At 47.1% G+C, this 18980-nt stretch overlaps 1 protein-coding gene across 2 annotated transcripts in view; it reads right to left on the bottom strand.

Annotated features, from left to right (window-relative positions):
- Nucleotides 1–1805: 1805 nt before the first annotated feature.
- The window catches only part of RINL (Ras and Rab interactor like), a 31099-nt gene continuing 13924 nt past the window's right edge, over nucleotides 1806–18980 (bottom strand). Inside the window, exons 7-13 of one of the 2 annotated variants that reach the window (XR_003851926.1) lie at nucleotides 15386–15778; nucleotides 13844–14545; nucleotides 8176–8490; nucleotides 7085–7213; nucleotides 6325–6488; nucleotides 5493–5636; nucleotides 4978–5102 (exon numbers count right to left, since the gene is read on the bottom strand). Coding sequence is in view for 1 of the 2 variants with exons in the window: in XM_029571193.1 (XP_029427053.1) it covers nucleotides 4788–5102; nucleotides 6325–6488; nucleotides 7085–7213; nucleotides 8176–8490; nucleotides 13844–14545; nucleotides 15386–15778 (2018 nt within the window). In the remaining variant the exon portion in view is untranslated. Of the gene's footprint in view, nucleotides 5103–5492; nucleotides 5637–6324; nucleotides 6489–7084; nucleotides 7214–8175; nucleotides 8491–13843; nucleotides 14546–15385; nucleotides 15779–18980 lie in introns of both variants that reach the window. The other variant, XM_029571193.1, reaches the window with a different exon arrangement.

Raw genomic sequence — 18980 nt, 5'->3', positions numbered from 1 at the left:
TCTGCTCTGCGCTGGCTGTCATGAGCCAGACAAACTACACTCGGGCCACGTCGGCAGTGTCCAAAAATAATGCTTTACTGATACAGTTTTGTTGAATGACACAATTAAATATGGTGAATCACACACCGTAGTCTCTGCAGTTTCTCTCTTAATTACAGACCTTCTCTCCTCTATCTGTGCATTAGTCTTCATCAGGCCAGGACCCCATCCACACTTCTGGATTAGGTTGTGCAGTGGTCCCTCTGGGCCAGGACCCCTTGAACAGTTGGGAAACCCCTCCCGATGGCACAAAAATCTATCTTGGCACAGAGCTAATGTCTCTGTCCCTCAGGACTCTTTGTGAACACCAGATGGGTGTCTTCCCTTTAATGTGGATCTTTTACTCACAATTGGTAAATTAATCTTCTGGTGAGATCCCTGGTGGTAGGGATCCTTGTGGCCTGCAGTTCTTGCCAGTCCCCTTGATGGGCAGAAAGAGAGGCAGAAAAACCCTTCCTCCCAGATGCTGGAAACCAAATCTTCCCCAATTTAGATAACTGCAGGAATCCACTGCAATGGATCACCATCTTTATTGGGCAGATTTTCCCTAAACACTGGGCGTCTTCAGCTCAGGGTTCCCCATTCCCTGGGCTTTGGAAAGGCCCAGGCCTTCAGCGGGGCTCCTCTAAATGAACCTTCAAAATCCCCAAATTAGGTCCAGGGCAGCCACTCTGCACCTCGTGGGGAGAGTACAGCAGTGGAGCCCCTTTGACCTATCCTGCAGGGGTCTCAGAGGCTCCGGTTAGGTCGAAACTACAACCTCTCACTTTCAACGTAGACTGCCCCCAGAGCCTATTACAGAGCTCTGCTATAAAACCTCAGGACCCAGGGTATCCATTACAGCTCCACCAGTGGGAGGGCTGTCTATAAATGGGTATTCCCCTAGTTATTTCCCTAACTGCACTAGACTGTTGCAAGACATATTAGTCACCCAAAAAGTGGTCTGGGTTACCATACAAAAAAAAAATGGAGTAAATTCTATCAATACACTCCTTCCACTATCAGGCACTTTGTGAAGAAAAAAAGAAAACCCAACAACAAAAAAAGACTCAAAATCTATATAGCAAATCTGCAGTACCATAACAACCAGAACTCAAACAGCAACAACCCTAAAAAGGCAACACTGCAAGTATTACACTTCATACTGGAAAAATAGCAAAAGCCAGAGGACTACAGATTCCTACCCAGAACCTACATGCTAGCAGAATCCCTCACCTTGGTGACATATGCAAAACAGAAACCCTCACTAAATACAGAATAAGTGACCACAAATTGAAAATAGAAATCTGAAATGGAAACCTCAGGAAGCCAGCCTCTGCGGGAGGTGCACGTTCCCAAAGCTGAGTTATTCCAATCCCTAAACTGGAAGTAAAATGCTTTTTTTTTCTACCTTTGTTCCCTGGACATTATATTTTTCTAATCACATTGGTCCTTTCCTCATGTTGGTCTTCTCCTAACTCCTTTTCCAGGGTCTCCTTTCAATTTTTTGTTTCTTCTCCCCGTATTCGCTTTGTCTCTTGTATTGCTCTCTGACAGGGTTTACAGAAGCTGTTGTGGGGGGGGGGGGGAGGAGAAAGGGGGCAGGAGAGAGCTACTGATGAAATGAAAAAACAACTGGGAAGGGGGTGGGATGGGGGCCCTGTACTGCAGATTTCATCAATTTTCATTTAATTTAAAAAATGTGTAACCTGCTAATATCCTGCATTCACAGCGGTTCACAAAAATACGTACACAATAAGTAAAAGCATCAGCACAGTAAATGCAGGTAACCTTTTGCAGCTGGAGGACAGACAAAAGTTTAATCCAGACAAAATTCAAACATGGAATGGTAATCACTGCAGTCATAGCTCGCTAAGGAGGTAATTTTCAAAGGCGTTATGTGCAGAAACGTAACACACTATCGTAGCGATTTTCAAAAGTAAAGTTCACTTACGGGAGTAAATCCTATGGACACTCCAATGGCAAATATTGTAGCAATTTTCAAAAGCCCACTTACTCGGGTAAAACCCAGTTTTACTCCAGATCCAAATGGCACTTTTTAAAAATGTTAACAGTGCCATTTAGCCGGATATCTTTGAAGATACCTGGTTAAGTGGCAAGCGATCCAGCCACACAAGGCCAGCTAATTTTAAAATCTAATCGATTACATTCAGAAATAGCCAGTTAGGTTTTGTAAGTGTGGGATAACTTTAGGCGAGGATATTCAGCGGGATTGTTATCCTGCTGAATATCTGGGACAAGTTGCTGAATATGGACCTCATAAATATTTTAGCATGTTTTATTTGGGTTTCTATTTATGTTGTGTTAACAATTACACGTGGAGAAGGAACCCTGTGGATTGCTACCAAAAGGGATTGTCCCATTGTCAAAGGGAGAATTAGTTCTATTATTGTGGGTTTTAGCTCACCCAATGTGGGAGACTGAAATGATGGCGTCTTCAGTGCCACCATTTTAGGGTGTGGACTCTTTAGTTATCTCTGGTAGGGGGCAGAATGACCTTATGCTGGCTCCTGCTTTTGTTTCCCAGGGAAGGACCCTTGGGCCCCCCTGGATAAAGAAACATAGAAGGGGTGCCTTTGCCTTTCTGGAGCCCTTGTGGTTTACAGAAGGACGTTGCTCCACCCTTCCTCTCTCTATTTTAGCCCCCTTAGATTTGCAGCATGTCTGAGTAATCTAGGGCCCACAATGTGTTCCATCTACAGGGAGCGGTGTCTCTCATCCAGACAGAACCAGTGGACTATTGGAAGACCCGGTGGAGGAATGGGGGCTTATTCCTGGGGTGAAGGTCTGTTTCAGCCATTGACGCTAGCGGTGTTGGATGGTGGATATGTCGGGCTTGGAGGGTGTTGATTCAGAGTAGCACGGCAGGTGCACTGTATTAGGAACGGCGTGTTGAACTGGTAATATTATGCCCGAATGGGGTAGTGCTTGAATTAGGAATCTTTTAGAGACTATCATTTTGAGGAATTGTTTATATTAATGAATTGCAGAATTAATGGTATTTGACCAACCATTCTCCCTGAAGAAGCCCAGAGTTGGATGAAACAAGGGGCCCTTGTTATTATAATTGCGCCGGGTGTGGGTGGTGTGAGTATATATAATTGTTAGGTATGTATTTGAGGATGGATGGATGATGATTTGTATCAGGGTGTTGCAAAATGTCTCGTAAAGAAATATTTGGATATTGTACCTGCATTGTTAGTATATATGTCATTTATGTTTTGAATTGTGTGTATTAAAACATATACATTTTTTAAAAATAAAAAATACATATGTGATGAGTTTGTAGGTTCCCTCGTTTGTGATGTTGTGTAATTGGAAGATCTGTAATAACCCCAGCTACATCATCAAGATGTTGAAGAAAGGAGTGTGGAGATACCCTCCAGGTACCAACGGGGAAGTAAGGAGTCAAAACTTTGTGCTGAACAAACTGGACTAAAGGTAGGAGAGGTGGGACTTTATTATAGGACATCTAAATTGGGGGCAATTATCCTGTCCACCAAATTCTGGGAGGAAACTCCACAACCTCCCCATTAATTGGAAAGGATTAGGAAACAGGAATGAGATAACTTAACGGATTTCAGTAACAAGATAAAATTGGAAGCTCAAAGTCACAGATTTATTAGAAGATCAGAAGCTGTAAAAAAATGCCAAAAAGCTGTAATTTAATAATGTCATCAAATTTCCACCTTTCATCAGTAAACGTTAAGCTGGAAACCATCAAAAGCTTCCAGCATGATTATTACGGCTGCTTACCAGGGACTGAAATGCTGAATTATCTTTTGAACAAAGTTCAGGGCCATTTTATTGTTGTTTTAGTTTTGTCATGTAGCTCTTTGTTTTGTTATGTATGTTCATTTTGTAAACTGCTTAGACCTACTTCCATTGCCTTAGCGGTATACAAGAATCTTTAAAATAAATACAATAAATAAATAATCTTTTCCCCCCACCCCCTCTGACAGGGAATCTTGGACTATCAAAGGAAAGGCAAAATAAGAGCTTAAGCCCTGAACTTGAGGTGTGGCCCTTGGGGTCCTGTGATGGGACACTAGCCCAGGGGTTGAATTATCTTTTCTGTGTAGGTGACTTTAAAGAGGAAGCCAGGTTACCGGACACAAAGTTGCTGGGGGAGAGAGTAACTTTTACATTAAATTATCTTTCCCTGAAACTTTTAGGCATTTTTCAAGGGGCAGCGTACCTGGCCTGGGGGCTGACTTATCTAATATTAAAGCCTGTACATCTTTCGGGGAGGGGGGCATCATTATTAGAACCTATGAGTTAATAAAAGGAAAACAAAAATTAAGATTTTTTTTTTTACACACCAGTGAGACCGTAAATCAGTTCTGCAAAGTTATGACGGAGTTAAAGCCCAGTGAAAGCCTTTCCTGGTTAGTTCATTCCTGAAGTGTCCTTAATAAGTCCTGGGTGCAAAAGACCTTTTCCTGATCCCTTCTCATTATTGGGGTAAGGTGGTCCTCTTAGGTCACTTGGCTTAAGTAGAAATAAAATGTCAGCAGACGCATTGCAGGGTGAGACCTTTCTGGGTCCCTAGCATTATATATTTTGCGACCAACTTCTGACGGTTCCAACTACAACTTATTTTTGCTGACCTTTTCTTTCTGCATTGTCCGTGGGTGGAAGAGGGGATGCTAACAACGCCGCAGAAGGACGGTCCCTAAGGTGACGGAGCAGGAAGGGTTGCCGCTTCGTCAAGAGCCTACTTAGCCTGCTCACCCGGATCTCCTTTCTCACAAACGGGTGCCTTCCAAGTCTGATAGAGAGGCAGACCTGCCCGTGAGCTTGCCATCTTTCAGTCTGTACACGAAAGCCAGGGAGCCCTCTCCCCTCTTCAGAAAGTCCACTTTGACTTTTTGGGGACAGCTGTTGTCATCCAACAGCTGCAGTTCATTGTTTCTGACCAGGAAAAGTCCATAGGCCTCCGAGTCTTGGATCTGGTACTTCTGGCTGCACAGGGCGCAGACGGAGGCCGTGGTCGTGTCAGCAGGGACGATGATGGTCTTCTCATTGTTAAAGGGCTCCTGAAAGGAAACGAAGAGGACATTCTGCGAGAGAGAGAGAGAGAGAGAGAGCATCAGAACCAGGACCATCCTGTATCCTCTCGGCCTCTCTCATACACACACGCGTGTAGCAATCGCTCTGTGAAACACTGGATAGTTTTTACTTGTCAGCTTGCTGCTTGGCGGGGGCAGGGAGGGGCGGGTGGTTGCTGCTTGGATTTTTATTCCAAGCTCTTGCACCCATTTATCAAACTTCTGTTAGACAACATTTGGAGCTTTGCTTTCAGCAAAAGATTTGCTCGGTCTCCTTTGCTATTCCGATTCTGGCTGCTCCACACACACAGAGCCCCCTCCTCCCTCCCACTAAGTGGCTCTTATTTACTCTTCAGTACAGACGCAAAGACCCGATTCATGCTCTGAGTGGCACCTGCGTACTTCACGATTGAGCCAGCAGCATGAATCTGGCTGAGCAAGCAGCTCTGCAGCCACCAGAGGTCCTTCCTGCCTCTGATTTATCAGTCCCGACAGGTGACACACGGGATGGATGAGCTACAGCACCCGACCTCTGCCAGCCCCCTTCTGAAACACAGCAAGCTTCATAAGGGATACTCTTGGCTTTATACTGTAGGCATTAACATTTTTTTTTTTCAACTGCAATTCGATCAACTAATTCTGGCAATAGCTGCATATTAAAGTGTTACAGTGCCTGCGTTCTTAACAGGAGCCTGAATGTGATTCCCATTACATGCGAGGCAGCCAAGCAATCTCAGTAAGGTGGTGATCCAGTTCCAGTGCTTAAGGAAAAGTCCAAGGCAACTGGAATTCTCCTTCTTTCTACTGCCGCCTTCTGCTTTTCACAATTATCGGGATCCTGACATTTCCTTCTGGCCTGATCAACCATCGAGGACTTAGAGCTGGAGGGAGTTGGAGGTTGGGGCCTAGCTTGTCTAAAATCTCTCCCTCCTAGGCAGGCTTGCCATTCGTAGCCCTGGACATGCTTGAAACATGCAAACCTCTCCAACAATCAGTCCATGGAGAAGCACAGCGCACACACGTTCTGATTTATGCATGCAAGACAAGAGAAATTCATAGGATGAGAGCAGAGACAGTGAAGAGATTTCACCCTCAGTAAAGAGAAGCAGGAGAATGAGAGAGCAATTCTGTCATAGCAGCAAGAGAGCTGGGCGGCACCAGGGCTAAGGCAAAGATGGAGGCAGAGGCAAAGTTCCCAGCATCTCAGGGTCACCAGAGGCGAAGTTTGTCCTACCTGTGTGCTGCGTCTGGGGCCATGACTGTGATGGATTGTCCGCCTCCTCTGCCACTGATGGATGGACCTCTGAGCCTCCTTGCTCATCTGTCCTGTCACCGGGGTGGATTGGACGTTGGCGATGTGATGAAGGGCTCCAAAAAATGTAGTGAGATAGTAACCACCTAGAAAGTCAAGAAAAGAATGGACCGGGGAAGTCAAGAACTAATGCATTTTGGCTTCTCTCTCTATGTACATCTCGTATCTGTTTAAACATCTGTCTCTTCTCTGTTTCATGTCCTTTATTATGGCACTGAGCAATTGTAGCTTGTTTTGTGTCACCTTTGATGCTGCTAGCAGAGAAAAGTCAACTTGGAGCATGGATGAGCGATGGCCTCAGTCATCATGGGAGGACAGGGGTTGAGATTCTTGGTTTGCGCATCCCCCCTTGAAATATGGGGTCAGCAGTTGGAGGGTAAGGTAGAAACCTGACTAGTGCATGTGTGTAAGCAGAAACAAATATTCTAGAATTGGGTGGCCTGCTATGTTGGCTATCCTGAACCTTTGGTGGAAGAACTCACTGGGCTTGCAGCCTTGGTCAAGCCAGGAGGGTGGATGAAGGACATTGCACAATGGGGTGAGTAGAACTCCAGCCTCAAGAGAAACCTAACCTCTGGACACACTGGGTGATGTGGGATGAGCGGGACTGATACTGTTAATGAGTTAGTTTAGGGAAGGTGGCTACTGCCATTCCCGGCCCTCTGCCGGTCCACGGTTTTACCTTCTCCCTGTAACTGGGTGGGGTCCAGAAGCTCCATCATGTACTCCACGTCCAGCTGCAAAGAAGTGATGTCGCTGCCCAGCAGAACGTAGATCAGTACGGGTAGAAAGTCATCAGCGCCGTAGATCTCTGTGCACAGAGTCAAGTTATCCTGATTAAACGGTCCCTTCAAGGTCTTCCTCATGGCACATTCTGCTGTTTTCACTGAAAGCTACCCAAAACTCTTCTAAATTTCTCTCTTGCCTCTTCTTGAATATGGAATTTGCATTCTGCCTTATAGGTAGGACCAGGCAGAGCTGTCACGGGAAATGGGCATGCAGGGTGAATGCCCTAGCTGCCAAGCTGAGGGGGGTGCCACGCTGCTCTATTGAGTCAGTCTGAGTTTGCAAGTCAAAAAGGGGAAAATGGGATGTCTTAGGTAACCCTTGCCCTTGGCCCCATTTTGTACAGCAACTGCCCTGGGACCAGATTTAGGTATTAAGGGCACTGACTAAAAGAAAGGCTCAACCCAGCACATTAACCGGAATTTGAGTCCTTGCTCTATTGCTACCTTTGTTTTTCCAGACACCTCCTCCTATCTTGTTGACTACTGTCTATTGATGAAAAGCAATGCAACAGGCAATATCACTTTTATGGACTGGTTTTTTTTTTTTTATAACGAGTTTACTATATTATTTGAACCTCTGGTAAAAATCATAAGTAAGGTGTCCATGAGTGCCAGCCCACATGACAAAAGTCTGCTGTGTTCCACATGCAGGCTAAAACACATTCTGTACGATTTATATCTTTGTCCTGCTTCCATTCAGGAAGTCTAAAGCCACATATGTGCCTGGAAGGGCCTGGTGGTTGCCCAGTTTTGAGGCAACCCTATATCCTGACATCCTTCCAGGGAAGTAAGTATTATGTCTTCCACTACATATCTGCCATAGTAAAATGTACTGTTCCAACAATAATAAACACCACCCCCACCCAAACTTGCGAGAAGTAAATATTGAACATATGTACATAAATAAAAAGAGGTAAAGTTATATGCTAAACTACGGTGGGCGCCCGCACAGAAACACAACGATGATGGCTCCTCCCCTGCCTACCTGTTTTTCCTGCCGTGTGGTTCATGGCTTCGTAGATCAGCTTGCAGACCTTCAGCAGCTGCATCACCTTTTTCTTTGGGGAATAGGCTGCGTGCATGAGGCCGAAATTCTGCTGGATCTTGTCCATGCCCCCAGTGTCGGGCACCCCTGCTCTCACCTTCAGCTCTGCCAGGCTCTGCTCCTTCATGGTGTGCTGGTTGTCTCGGAGCTTCCTCAGGGTCCCGTCCTTGCTGTGAAAGTCAAGGAGGTGGGAGTAGATGCATTCCTTCAGGGGCTTCAACAGGCACTTGTACAAAGCATCCTCAATAGTGGCATCTGCAGGAAGAGACAAGACATTGGCAGATGTGCTTTTTTTTAATCAAAGGAGAGAAACCTGCATTATGCATGGTACTGAATATAGATTTAGAGATCAGTGAATTATAAAGCTGCGGTTACACTGAAGAGTTCTTATCACTTCCAAAGCTTCTCTGAAGAACGCTGGTTTATTAATGTCTTTAGAATCCTGGGTTGGGCCTGACTGGGCTCAATATTTAAAGGTCTTCGGTGTGAAGACTGGCGATTTGCATGGTCAGCCTTGAGAAAACGCATCTGCATTTCTACCTGGAACTACATGCACCCATAATTTCAAATGGATGGTGATTAGGGCTAAAGGCCACACCCTGCTAGAAGGCAGCGATTACCTACCCTCCAGGACTTGAAATCAAGCACAGGATGGAATAGTCATGAAAACACACTAACAATGTAGGAGCGCAGATACCAGAAAGTGCACAATGCCACACATAAAAATATAACCCGCTTTCCTCTAAAAAGGATGCAAACCATGAGCGCGCCACCCCCCAAACCGAGCATGCAAAGAAGCAATGTTCAGTATATCAAACACTGCGTGCAAGTCCAGTTGAATCAATGCATTATTACCTCAAATCGGCCTCCATCCTAATATCATCCACTACAGCCAGAAGCACTGTTTCTGTGCCCAGCTTTAAGCACAGGCAATGCAGGAAACTGCCTCCAGCACCACATTCCTCGCTATTGACCTTCCCTAGCCAGCCTGCCCCCGCACCCTCCACCTCTAGCGCCTCCCAACCTCCTCCTTTCCCCTGATTCCTTGGTACGCTCCCTTCCCCTTCCCTGAATCTTGTTTGGAACTCCCCCGACCCATGAATCCTTAGCTAAGATAACTTCGTTTTGACTGTATAAAGTTCCCTTCTCCCTTTCTTCCCTGCCCTTTTGCTCGAATATCTGTTTTCTAATGCCTCCTTTATATTTATTTCGCCTTTTGTTATACCTTTCTTTGTTTTGCTATGACCATGATTCGGTTTTTGTTCTTTGTATTTACTTTTTCAGTTCAATGTAAGCCGGCATGATGTGCCTTACCAATGTCGGCATAGAAAAAGCCTTTAAATAAATAAATAAATAAATAAATAAATAAATAAATAAATTTTTATAGGTAGCAGAGCACCAGCATCGCTACTGCTGCAGCAGCAAAAACCGGAAATTCAGTGCGGAGCCTCTTGCAAGCACAGGGGCCCCTTCTTCCTGCAGAAGTGCCCGTGGTAGCAGGAATCCCCTGCGGGCATGGGTGGCGGGGCGCCACAGGGCTGGCGAGTGCACGAGGGCTACAGGAGGCCCTGCGTCGAATTTCCCGTTTTCTCTTGCTGCTGCTGCTGCTGGTTGTGGTTGGGTGCTCCGACATACAGGGGAGGGGGGGACGGGACCGCTATCCCCCCTTCACCATTGCCTATGGGTGCACATAACTTACTTCCAGGCCCCAGAATTCAGATTGAGGTGGACGGAAAAATGTCCTGGAAGTGCTAAAGGCAAGCCCAGAGCACACAGCTAAGGGTCATTTTGTAACGCTGTGCATGAGTTAAGCCGGCAAATATGCAGATAAGTCACACCAATTTTCAGAGCGGGCTAACAAGCATAAATCCGCTTTGATAATTATCCCTGCAAGACTACGCGCATGCGATTACAGCCGCCGTTGGGTGGGCATCGTTTTGCGGAGAGAATTTGCACGCATACTGCTTAAAATGATAAAAAGCATGCGCGTAAGCCCCAACCCCGCCCAGACTCCACCCCCTCACCCCCCCCCCCCCGAACGCCTCTCCTCTTTGCCTGTAAAAGTACACGCATCCAGTGCGTACATGCGTGATTTTACGCACGTATCTGTCTCGCCACTTTCTAAAGGGCCCATTTCTGCGGATAAGGCACCACTTTACACCACAGAAGTTCCTTTGAAAATGACTCCCTTAAAGCATCCCGGGCGATATCCAGAGCCCGTAAATATAAACATTGCACCGCTAGGTAGAAATTCAGCCACAAAACCAAGGGACCAGGCTGGGAATTAAATTGAGACAAGATCATTAAGTAAGTGTGTGTGAGTGTGTGTGTGTGTGTGAGTGTGTGTGTGTGTGTGTGAGAGTGTGTGTGTGAGTGTGTGTGAGTGTGAGTGTGAGTGTGAGTGAGTGTGAGTGTGTGAGTGTGTGTGTGTGTGTGTGTGTGGGGGGGGGGGTCATTTTCAAACTGCTTGCACTGGGACCTAGCCCATGGGAACCTTCTCACCCGCTGACTTTGCACCTTGAACGCCACAGATCGCGCAGACTTTGGCTTTGAGAACTGCAGCGAGTGCAACAGATCCAGAGACATTTGCGTCTCCTTTTGGTGCGGGTACTTTTTTTTTTTTGTCATTGAAAATAATGCACCTAGGTTTGAAAATGCCAACTACACACCTTACCTTCCTCTCCGCCTAACTCCCCTCCCCAGGAATGCCGCCTCGACTCTGCGTGTTTTGGATCGACGCTTTGGACTTCTGGCCGTTTTGAAGAGAGGGCAGTTTTCAGCCGCCTGACTCGCTCGGATAAAGCGCTTTGTAGCTGCTCAAGCACTTTGGAAATTCCCCTCAGGGGGAGAACGGTGCTGGAGCAAGGGAAGGCGCTCAAGGCTGGGATTGTATGCATGTCGGGGGTGGGGGAACTCCGGGAAGGTTCGGAAAAAAAAAAAATTCCATTTCCTTGAAAGAGGTTTGAGCAGCTGCTTCCACATCTCCCTCTACAATGGGATGCACAGGGCACCATTAATGAACTTGACCGCTGATACCCGAGTAAGGCAGCAATGTTTAAACAGGATGTCCATCCGGCTCTGGTACTTTTTAACTTGAAGAGCAATCAAACAGGAGGCCCAATAATCTTAAATTTCAATGGTCAGTACACGGAGGTTTGGCTCATGTTTAGACTTAAGGCCGATGCACGCTGAGCGCACAGCTTTACAGGCGATTGGACACGCATCTAAAATGCCTCATGCAATAAGGGGATTAGTGCATGCAAAAATGCGCATAGCTAATAACGCTCATCACGTGTAAATTCCATGAGAGTGAGGCTATTAGCTATTAGCCCCCAATGCAAAAAAACAAAAACAAAAAATGCGCAGCCAACACGCACATTTTTACTCTCAAAAATTAATGCTTGCCCTGGAGCAGGAGTTAATTCTTGAAGAGCCCCAAATGTTTACAGAAAAGCAGAAAAACCTGCTTTTCGGTAGCTCCTCTGATGAAATATCGTGGTGATATTAAGTCGGAGGAACCTAAAAAAAGGAGAACCAAAAAAAAAAAAAAGAGTGTGCCTGCGGTCAGGTTAGGAAAAGGGACGCTCGTAAAATTGAGCGTCCATTTCCCTAACCCTTTGACCGCCACCTCTGCTGGGCATCCGATGCCGAGGAGGCACTAGGGAGGCAAAATTTCCCCTAGCGTTTCCTTCCTATTGCGGCAGCCCATTTAAACATTAAACCGGGCGCCCAGGAGAGGAGGATCGGCGCACGTTAAGAGAGCGGGGCGCTCAGTCATGAGCACCCGTTTATCGCACGCCGATATTGCATCGGCCTGGATGATCGTTAGGCAGGTTAGAAACCACCACCACCATGTTAGGTTCTGTCTCGTCCATCCCCTTGTCAAAATCTGGTCTCAGCCAACATGCGACAAACTTTCCACCTTTGAGAGTTTTCTCTCTTTTCTTTCTTTTTACCGTTTCTTTGTCCAAACTAGAAAGTGGAGTCTCTGACCACAGAGTTCATGGCTTCCTGACTGAATGCAGGTGACATCACAGCCTGTCCTCACCCAGCAGAAGCTTCGACAAGCAGCAGGAAACCTCAAAAAACCAATTCCGCTTCTTCTAAAAAAGTGACACCTATTCTCGGAGATCCTTTTTTTTAAAATCCAGAATTCACTGTTTAAAATTGTATTTCATGTTGCAGATCGTGAGAGGTTGGTCTTGCTGTGTCTTCAGCCCAGGCAGGGCTTTCAAAATTCAGATCCAGTGCTAGCAGCTCTTGCTAAATTTAGAGGTTGCTTCTGTCTTTGCCTTTTTTGGAGCTCATGCTTGTAACACTTCAGATAAGCCTCTTTTCTTTTCTCTTTCTCAGATCCAGCAGTTTCCTCTTGCTTCTTTGGGCTTCCAGCTTATTCAGAACCAGGGCTGGCATCGGGCACCACATACTCGGGGATTTTTCTGCCCACGTTTTATACCCCCTCCCGGCCCAGGCTTCTATTCTGTCCTGAGGAAAGCAGTATTAGCTCTCGAAAGCCAGCCAAGAAATGCATCAAGTTAGTCCAGTAGAACGGTTCGGCCTTTCATACTTTTTCGTTTGCAAACCTTTATCTCCACTTTTAACCCAGTCCCTGCGGCGCCCATCCTCAGCCAGGACTTCTCGAATCCCACAATCATGGACCCTAAATCTGGCCAACAGGTGTCGGGATTGCACCATGGCTAGGGCAGCCCCTCCCCCCCCCACACACACACACATTCCCCCCTCCCGGGGCTGTGAGTACTGCCCCTACCGCAGACCGCAGGTCCTTCCACATCGCTGCCGCCGAGCCACCGGGCCAGTTGACCCCTTTTTTTCCTTTTGCGTTGCCCCTGGAGCTGGCTGGTCCAGCCGCAGCTCCTAAATATAGCTAAGAAGATATTCGAACCTGACTGAATGTTAGAAGAAAGTGCACTGAGGAGTTGCATGTATGGATCTGTTGCGATCCTTGTCACTGATTTCTGACATGGATATGAGGAGAAGGAGAGACAAAACAGAAACAGGGTGGGGCTGTGGTTCTCAGCTATGAGATAGCAAGGGATGGACAGGGTGAGGATTGGCCACTGTTGGAGACAGGATGCTGGGCTTCATGGACTCTTGGTCTGGCCCAGGATGGGATGTTCTTCTTATCGGGCTGAGTTGCACGAGGGAAGCTTGCACAGCGCATTTCGGGGGTAATTTTGTAATGGTCCACATTCGAAAGTCGGTAAACACGCCCATGATACGCCAGTTTTCAAAGCGAAATTACGCCAGTTTGTTTGCTTTGAATATGATCCCACATCTGCTAAAATGTACACAGAAATGTATGCGCATACATTTGAAAATCCAAAGCTATTCACATTAAATCCAAACCCCTCTCCTACCCCAACCTAGGGACGCCTCCTCTCAGCCTGTGTAAACCTCTGCGCATTCAGGACATACCCACGTCTAGGCAGGCAATTTCATAACAAGCCGTTTCCACAGATAAAGCAATGTTTTGCCCATGGAAATGCCTTTTGATAATTATCCTCCCTGTTATTAGCTTCCATAAGCACTGCACAAGAGCATAAATATTTACTAAAAAAAAAACATTTTGTTTCTAGAGTGACTGTACCTAAATTGAAGTCTTCTTGGTCAGCATGTTCCACCATTGCATGCAGCTCGGAGCTCTCTGCCAAGTAGCTCTTTAGGTTGGCGATCATTTGCCGTACCTCCTGCAGCATCTCGGTGCTGGTCAAATGGCGGCTGGAGCCCTTGAGCATGTGGCCAACAAAACGTTTGAGGCGGCCTCCAAAATAGGACGCCGATTCTTGGGACATATCTTGGATCCTGTTGCCCACCCGTTTCTTCAGACAGATGAGGCCACTGAAGGCGCTGCCCACAGCGGAGAGGCGATGCCGCACTTTGTCTGTCAGGACGGTCGATGGGCTCTTCTTCCGTGGCACCAGCAGGAGGGTGTGGGAGTCTCCTTCTTCCTCCGTGCTGCTGATAGACAAGGAGTCCAGCTCAGGGATAGGGGGCAGGAGGAAGCTGTCACAGGAGCTGAGAGAAGATTCAGACCTGGATTTCTTCAGCACACAAGTCATGAGGTTGTCCCCTTCAATCCATGAAACTCTGTGAGGGAACTGAGGCTCCCTTCGGTCTCCTTGGGCGTGCTCGGGATGCTGTTTGCCATTCAAGGGCTCTTGCATCACACCTGGGTGCTCCAGCAGCTCTGGGTCCATCTCTTCATCCAAGCTCTGCACCGGGTGCTGTGGCAAGGGCTTCCGTCTCGTGCTGGCTGGCAGAAGATCCTGTTTCTCGTCTCCACCGACACCTGAGAGGAAGAAATGGAAGTTCATGTTTGCATCAGCTTGGAATTTTTCTCTCTGCAGTCACTTCCTAAAGGATTGACAGAGAGAAGGAAATCTCTTTCTCTGACTGCTGAAAAGCACCCATCGCTGTGAGAGAAATGGCAGGGCTCCCCGCTTCAGTTTGTGTCCTTCCTATAGAGCTGGAGGTGCAAAACCCTCCCTCCCCTACCACTGCCAAATTAATTCCATCTCTCGAATGAGGAACGGACCATGTTCCCCATTATACTGTACCCCCAATGTACTGCACCCCAATGTACTGTACCCAATCTACTGTACCCCAATATACTGTGCACCCAATATACTGTACCCAATATACTGTGCACCCAATATACTGTACCTCCAATATACTGTACCCCAATATACTGTACCTAATCTACTGTACCCAATATACTGTACCTCCAATCTACTGTACCCAATCTACTGTGCACCCAATAAACTGTACCCCCAATATACTGTGCACCCAATGTACTGCACCCAATGTACTGCACCCAATATACTGTGCACCCAATAAACTGTACCCCAATATACTGTGCACCCAATCTACTGTACCCCAATCTACTGTGCACCCAATATACTGTACCCAATATACTGTACCCCCAATATACTGTGCACCCAATATACTGTATCCAATCTACTGTACCCCAATATACTGTACCCCAATATACTGTGCACCCAATATACTGTACCTCATGCTATTTTTACCACTTAAAGGACCATTATTATTGTTCATTATCTTCACGTCCTCATATTTCCCCAAAAATGTACTCTTCCTCCCCAATATTCTCCTTTCCTGGCCACATTACCTTGAAAAGGACTGTCTTCCTCTTCCTCTTCCTCAGGAGGCTGGGTGGACTCCACTGCTTGCACCCTATCCCGATCCAAGGTCTCTGAATCAACAGCAGTTTGGCTGCTCACCCACTGCATGTCATCATTCTTAATGCTCGGCCTGATTTTCAGCCTAAAGGTTGCTCTGCTTCTGTCATGGCTGCCTGCTCGACTCGAGGGAGTTCTGGTAAGCCACCCGTCGCCGTGCTCATACAGGAACAGCGGGTTTATCAGGCACAGTGCCCCACTCGCAGACGTCACCTGAATAGAACATATCTGCTGCCCAGTTACCCCTGCAGAGTTTGTATCGCCCTTCATTTCTTCTCCAGCTGGGACTTCTGAGATTGGACTAAAAGGAGATGTCCAAAAGTCTGTCATAGCATCCGCAAAAAAAAAAAGAAACAAAAAGTAAATGAACGAGAACCGCACAAATCCAACAGAATGAAAAGGCTGGAAATGTTCTGTCAGTAGATTTCATCTCCATCACCTCAAAAGGACAGGACATGAAGTCATCTCTGTCCCTCCAGTACCATGATACCTCTCTATGAAGGACAAGGAGCCTTCTCCATCCCTTCAGAAGCAAACTACCTCTCTCAGGTGCCAGCTACCCACTTTTAAGGAATGGCACCACAAGGTAATGGATGCTGGGCAGAGACAGAGAAGAAGCTGGGTGGGTGGGACAGTTGTGGAGAGGGTGTTGGGTGAGTGGAGAGCGAGAGAGTGTGTGTGTGCTGGGCAGGTGGGAATGGGGATGGAGATAGGTTCTGGTCAGAGAGGTGCTGGAAAGAGGATGTCGGGTACCGCAAAAAAGGGAGGCCAAGAGAGTGGGCTGATGCTGCTGTGAAGGAGAGAAAGAGGAGGATGCTGGGAGGGAAAAGAAGAGAGGAGTGACGATGGACAGAGAGAAGGGATGCTGGCTATTGTGGACAGGGAGCAAAGGGAGGGAGATGCGGTATTTGGGAAAGCGAGTGATGGATGCTGAGCAGGGCAAAAAGAAGGGAAGATGCTGTGCCAGAGCTGTCCGCAGTAGGCAGGTGGGTAATGAGGAGGGTGCGAGGCTGAAGGGTCGCCTAGGGCACCTAATGCCTTTGCACCGCTCCTGACCTCTCTGTGAAGGGCAGAGAGTCACCTCTATCCCTCCAGGTCTTTATGACTCTCTGTGAGGGACAGGCATCCCATCTATTTCTCTACAGCAGCGTTTCTCATACTTTTTTAGGTCCTGCATCCTCTTCTCTGCATAATCTTTTGCCAAGTCTACCCCCACCCCAAAGAGTAAAATTGAATGGTTTTTTGGGGGTTTTTTTTATTGCTGTACAGTGTACTGCATGTGACAGGGACAACATCTGGTCCATGCCATTTCGGAAAATGCCACTAGCCCACCAATGTCATTTTCGAAGCGCTGGGGAGGGGACCACTAGTGGCTTATTATATATATGGGAAAGGGGGATCACTCGTTTAGGGGAGGTTGAGTGCATAAGGAGGGGGTTGGCTGGGGGTGGGGGGGTCGTCGCTGCATAGCACCCTTCATCTGTTATATTACTTTTGTGGGGCCACCTCGAATGGCAGCCCCGGGGTGCGCAGTGTGCTCTAATAAGACCCCCAGTGATTTTATTCTGTTCTTGTGGAGGGGAGCCAGGTTGGGCCGGGGGGCCCTTTAATTCTATCGCAGGAGCACTGGGACCCTCATAAGGATGTCGGCGTTCCCACGGCAGAATAGCATTTGGGGAAAAGGTGCGGTTAAAATAAGGTGGCTGACAAATTTCTAAGTCGGCTTGCATTTACATAGGATTAAGTATGCATAAGACGCTTTGCGTGGATTTGCAAAATTCATGCTTGCAAATGCCATGAAAAGCAGCGGGGGGGATTTCTGTCCCAAACATTGCGCGATAAACGCTGTTTGATGCTCGTTATAGCCCTAGCACAGCTCGATAAATCTCCCCCCCCTAGATTGTGAGCCCTCTGGGCATAGAAAAAAATCCCTATAGTACCTGAATGTAATCCACTTTGAAGTAACTAAAAGGGAGAATATAAATCAAATAAAGAAGAAGGTGTGAGAGTGAAGCAGGGTCTGCCCTGCTGTCTGGCTCGGAGGCAGATGGAGGCACTTTTCTCTTTCCTTTTCTGAGGATAGTACTGTTGGCTGACTGATTCAGAGAAAGGAGAAGAGAGAGAGTGTGAGTGGGTCTTTTTTAAAATACTTTTTTTTTTATACTGGGCACGCAGGGCCCATGCCCCAAGTCCAAACATCAGTGCCCCGAGAGTCTTAGTCTCACTTCCTGCCGGTGCTAAGGACGCCCCTGATTTACTGCACCGTCCAATCTACAGCAGCATTGGCTGAGCTGTATCAGCAGGGCCCACTTGGGTAAAGGAAGCTGCAACAGTGTCGACTGGGCCTACGCTGGGAAAGGAGGAGGCTGCTGTGTCGGCTGGGCCCATGCGAAACAAGGAGGAGACTGCTGCCTCAGCAGGGCCGTGGAGCTCCCTGCACCCTGCACCCTGCATGTTCTAGGAAGAGACAGACAGAGAGCGTGTGTGTTTGTGAGAAAGAGATAATATGTGTGTGTGTGTGTGTGTGTGTGTCAGAGATAGAAAGGATGTGTGATCATGTGTCTGTGTTTGAGAGACAGTATGTGTGTGTGAGTGCATACATGTGACAGCATGTCTGCATATGTAAGTGTGTGCATGAGACAGCATGTGCGACGGTGTGTGTGTATGTGAGACAGAGAGCATGTGTGTGTGTGTGAAAGAGACGCTGCACGGGCTAAGGAAGAAGCTGCTCTTGCCTGTATGTTCCAGGGAGAGAGAGATCATGTGAAGGAGCATGTGTGTTTGTACGACAGAGAGCATATGTGCGTGTATGTGTGTGTGAGAGACATGCTGCACGGGCCCAAGCAAAAGGCTGCTGTTACCTGTATGTTCCAGGAAAAGAGAGAGCATGTGTGTGTGAAAAAGAATGTAAAGGAGCATGTGTGTGTGTGTGTGTATTTGAGAGTATATATGGGCTAGAGAGAGCACGTGTGTGTTGGAGAGTGTGTGTATGTGAGAAAGAGAAAGAGCATCCAAAATGATAAAGGGGATGGAACGGCTCCTCTATGAGGAAAGGCTCAAGAGGTTAGGGCTGTTCAGCTTGGAGAAGAGGCGGCTGAGGGGGGATATGATAGAGGTTTACAAAATCATGAAAGGAGTTGAACAGGTAAATGTGAATTATTTACTCTTTCAGATAATAGAAGGACTAGGGGCAGTCCATTAAGTTAACAAGTAACACATTTAAAACAAATCAAAGGAAATTATTTTTCACTCAGCGCACAGTTAAGTTCTGGAATTCATTGCCAGAGGATGTGGTTAAGGCAGTAAGTGTAGCTGGGTTTAACAAAAGTTTGGATAAATTCCTGGAGGAGAAGTCCATAAACTGCTATTAATCAATAAGGAACAGCCACTGCTTGTCACCAGCATTAGTAGCTTGGGATCCTTTTAATGTTTGGGTACTTGCCAGGTACTTGTAGCCTGAAATGGCCACTATTGGAAACAGGATGCTGGGCTTGATGGACCCTTGGTCTGACCCAGTATGGCATC

Source organism: Rhinatrema bivittatum, chromosome 11, assembly GCF_901001135.1.
Source record: "Rhinatrema bivittatum chromosome 11, aRhiBiv1.1, whole genome shotgun sequence".
Lineage (NCBI taxonomy): Eukaryota > Metazoa > Chordata > Amphibia > Gymnophiona > Rhinatrematidae > Rhinatrema > Rhinatrema bivittatum.
Note: the sequence above shows the minus strand (reverse complement) of the source record. Positions and strands in the feature narration are given on the sequence as shown.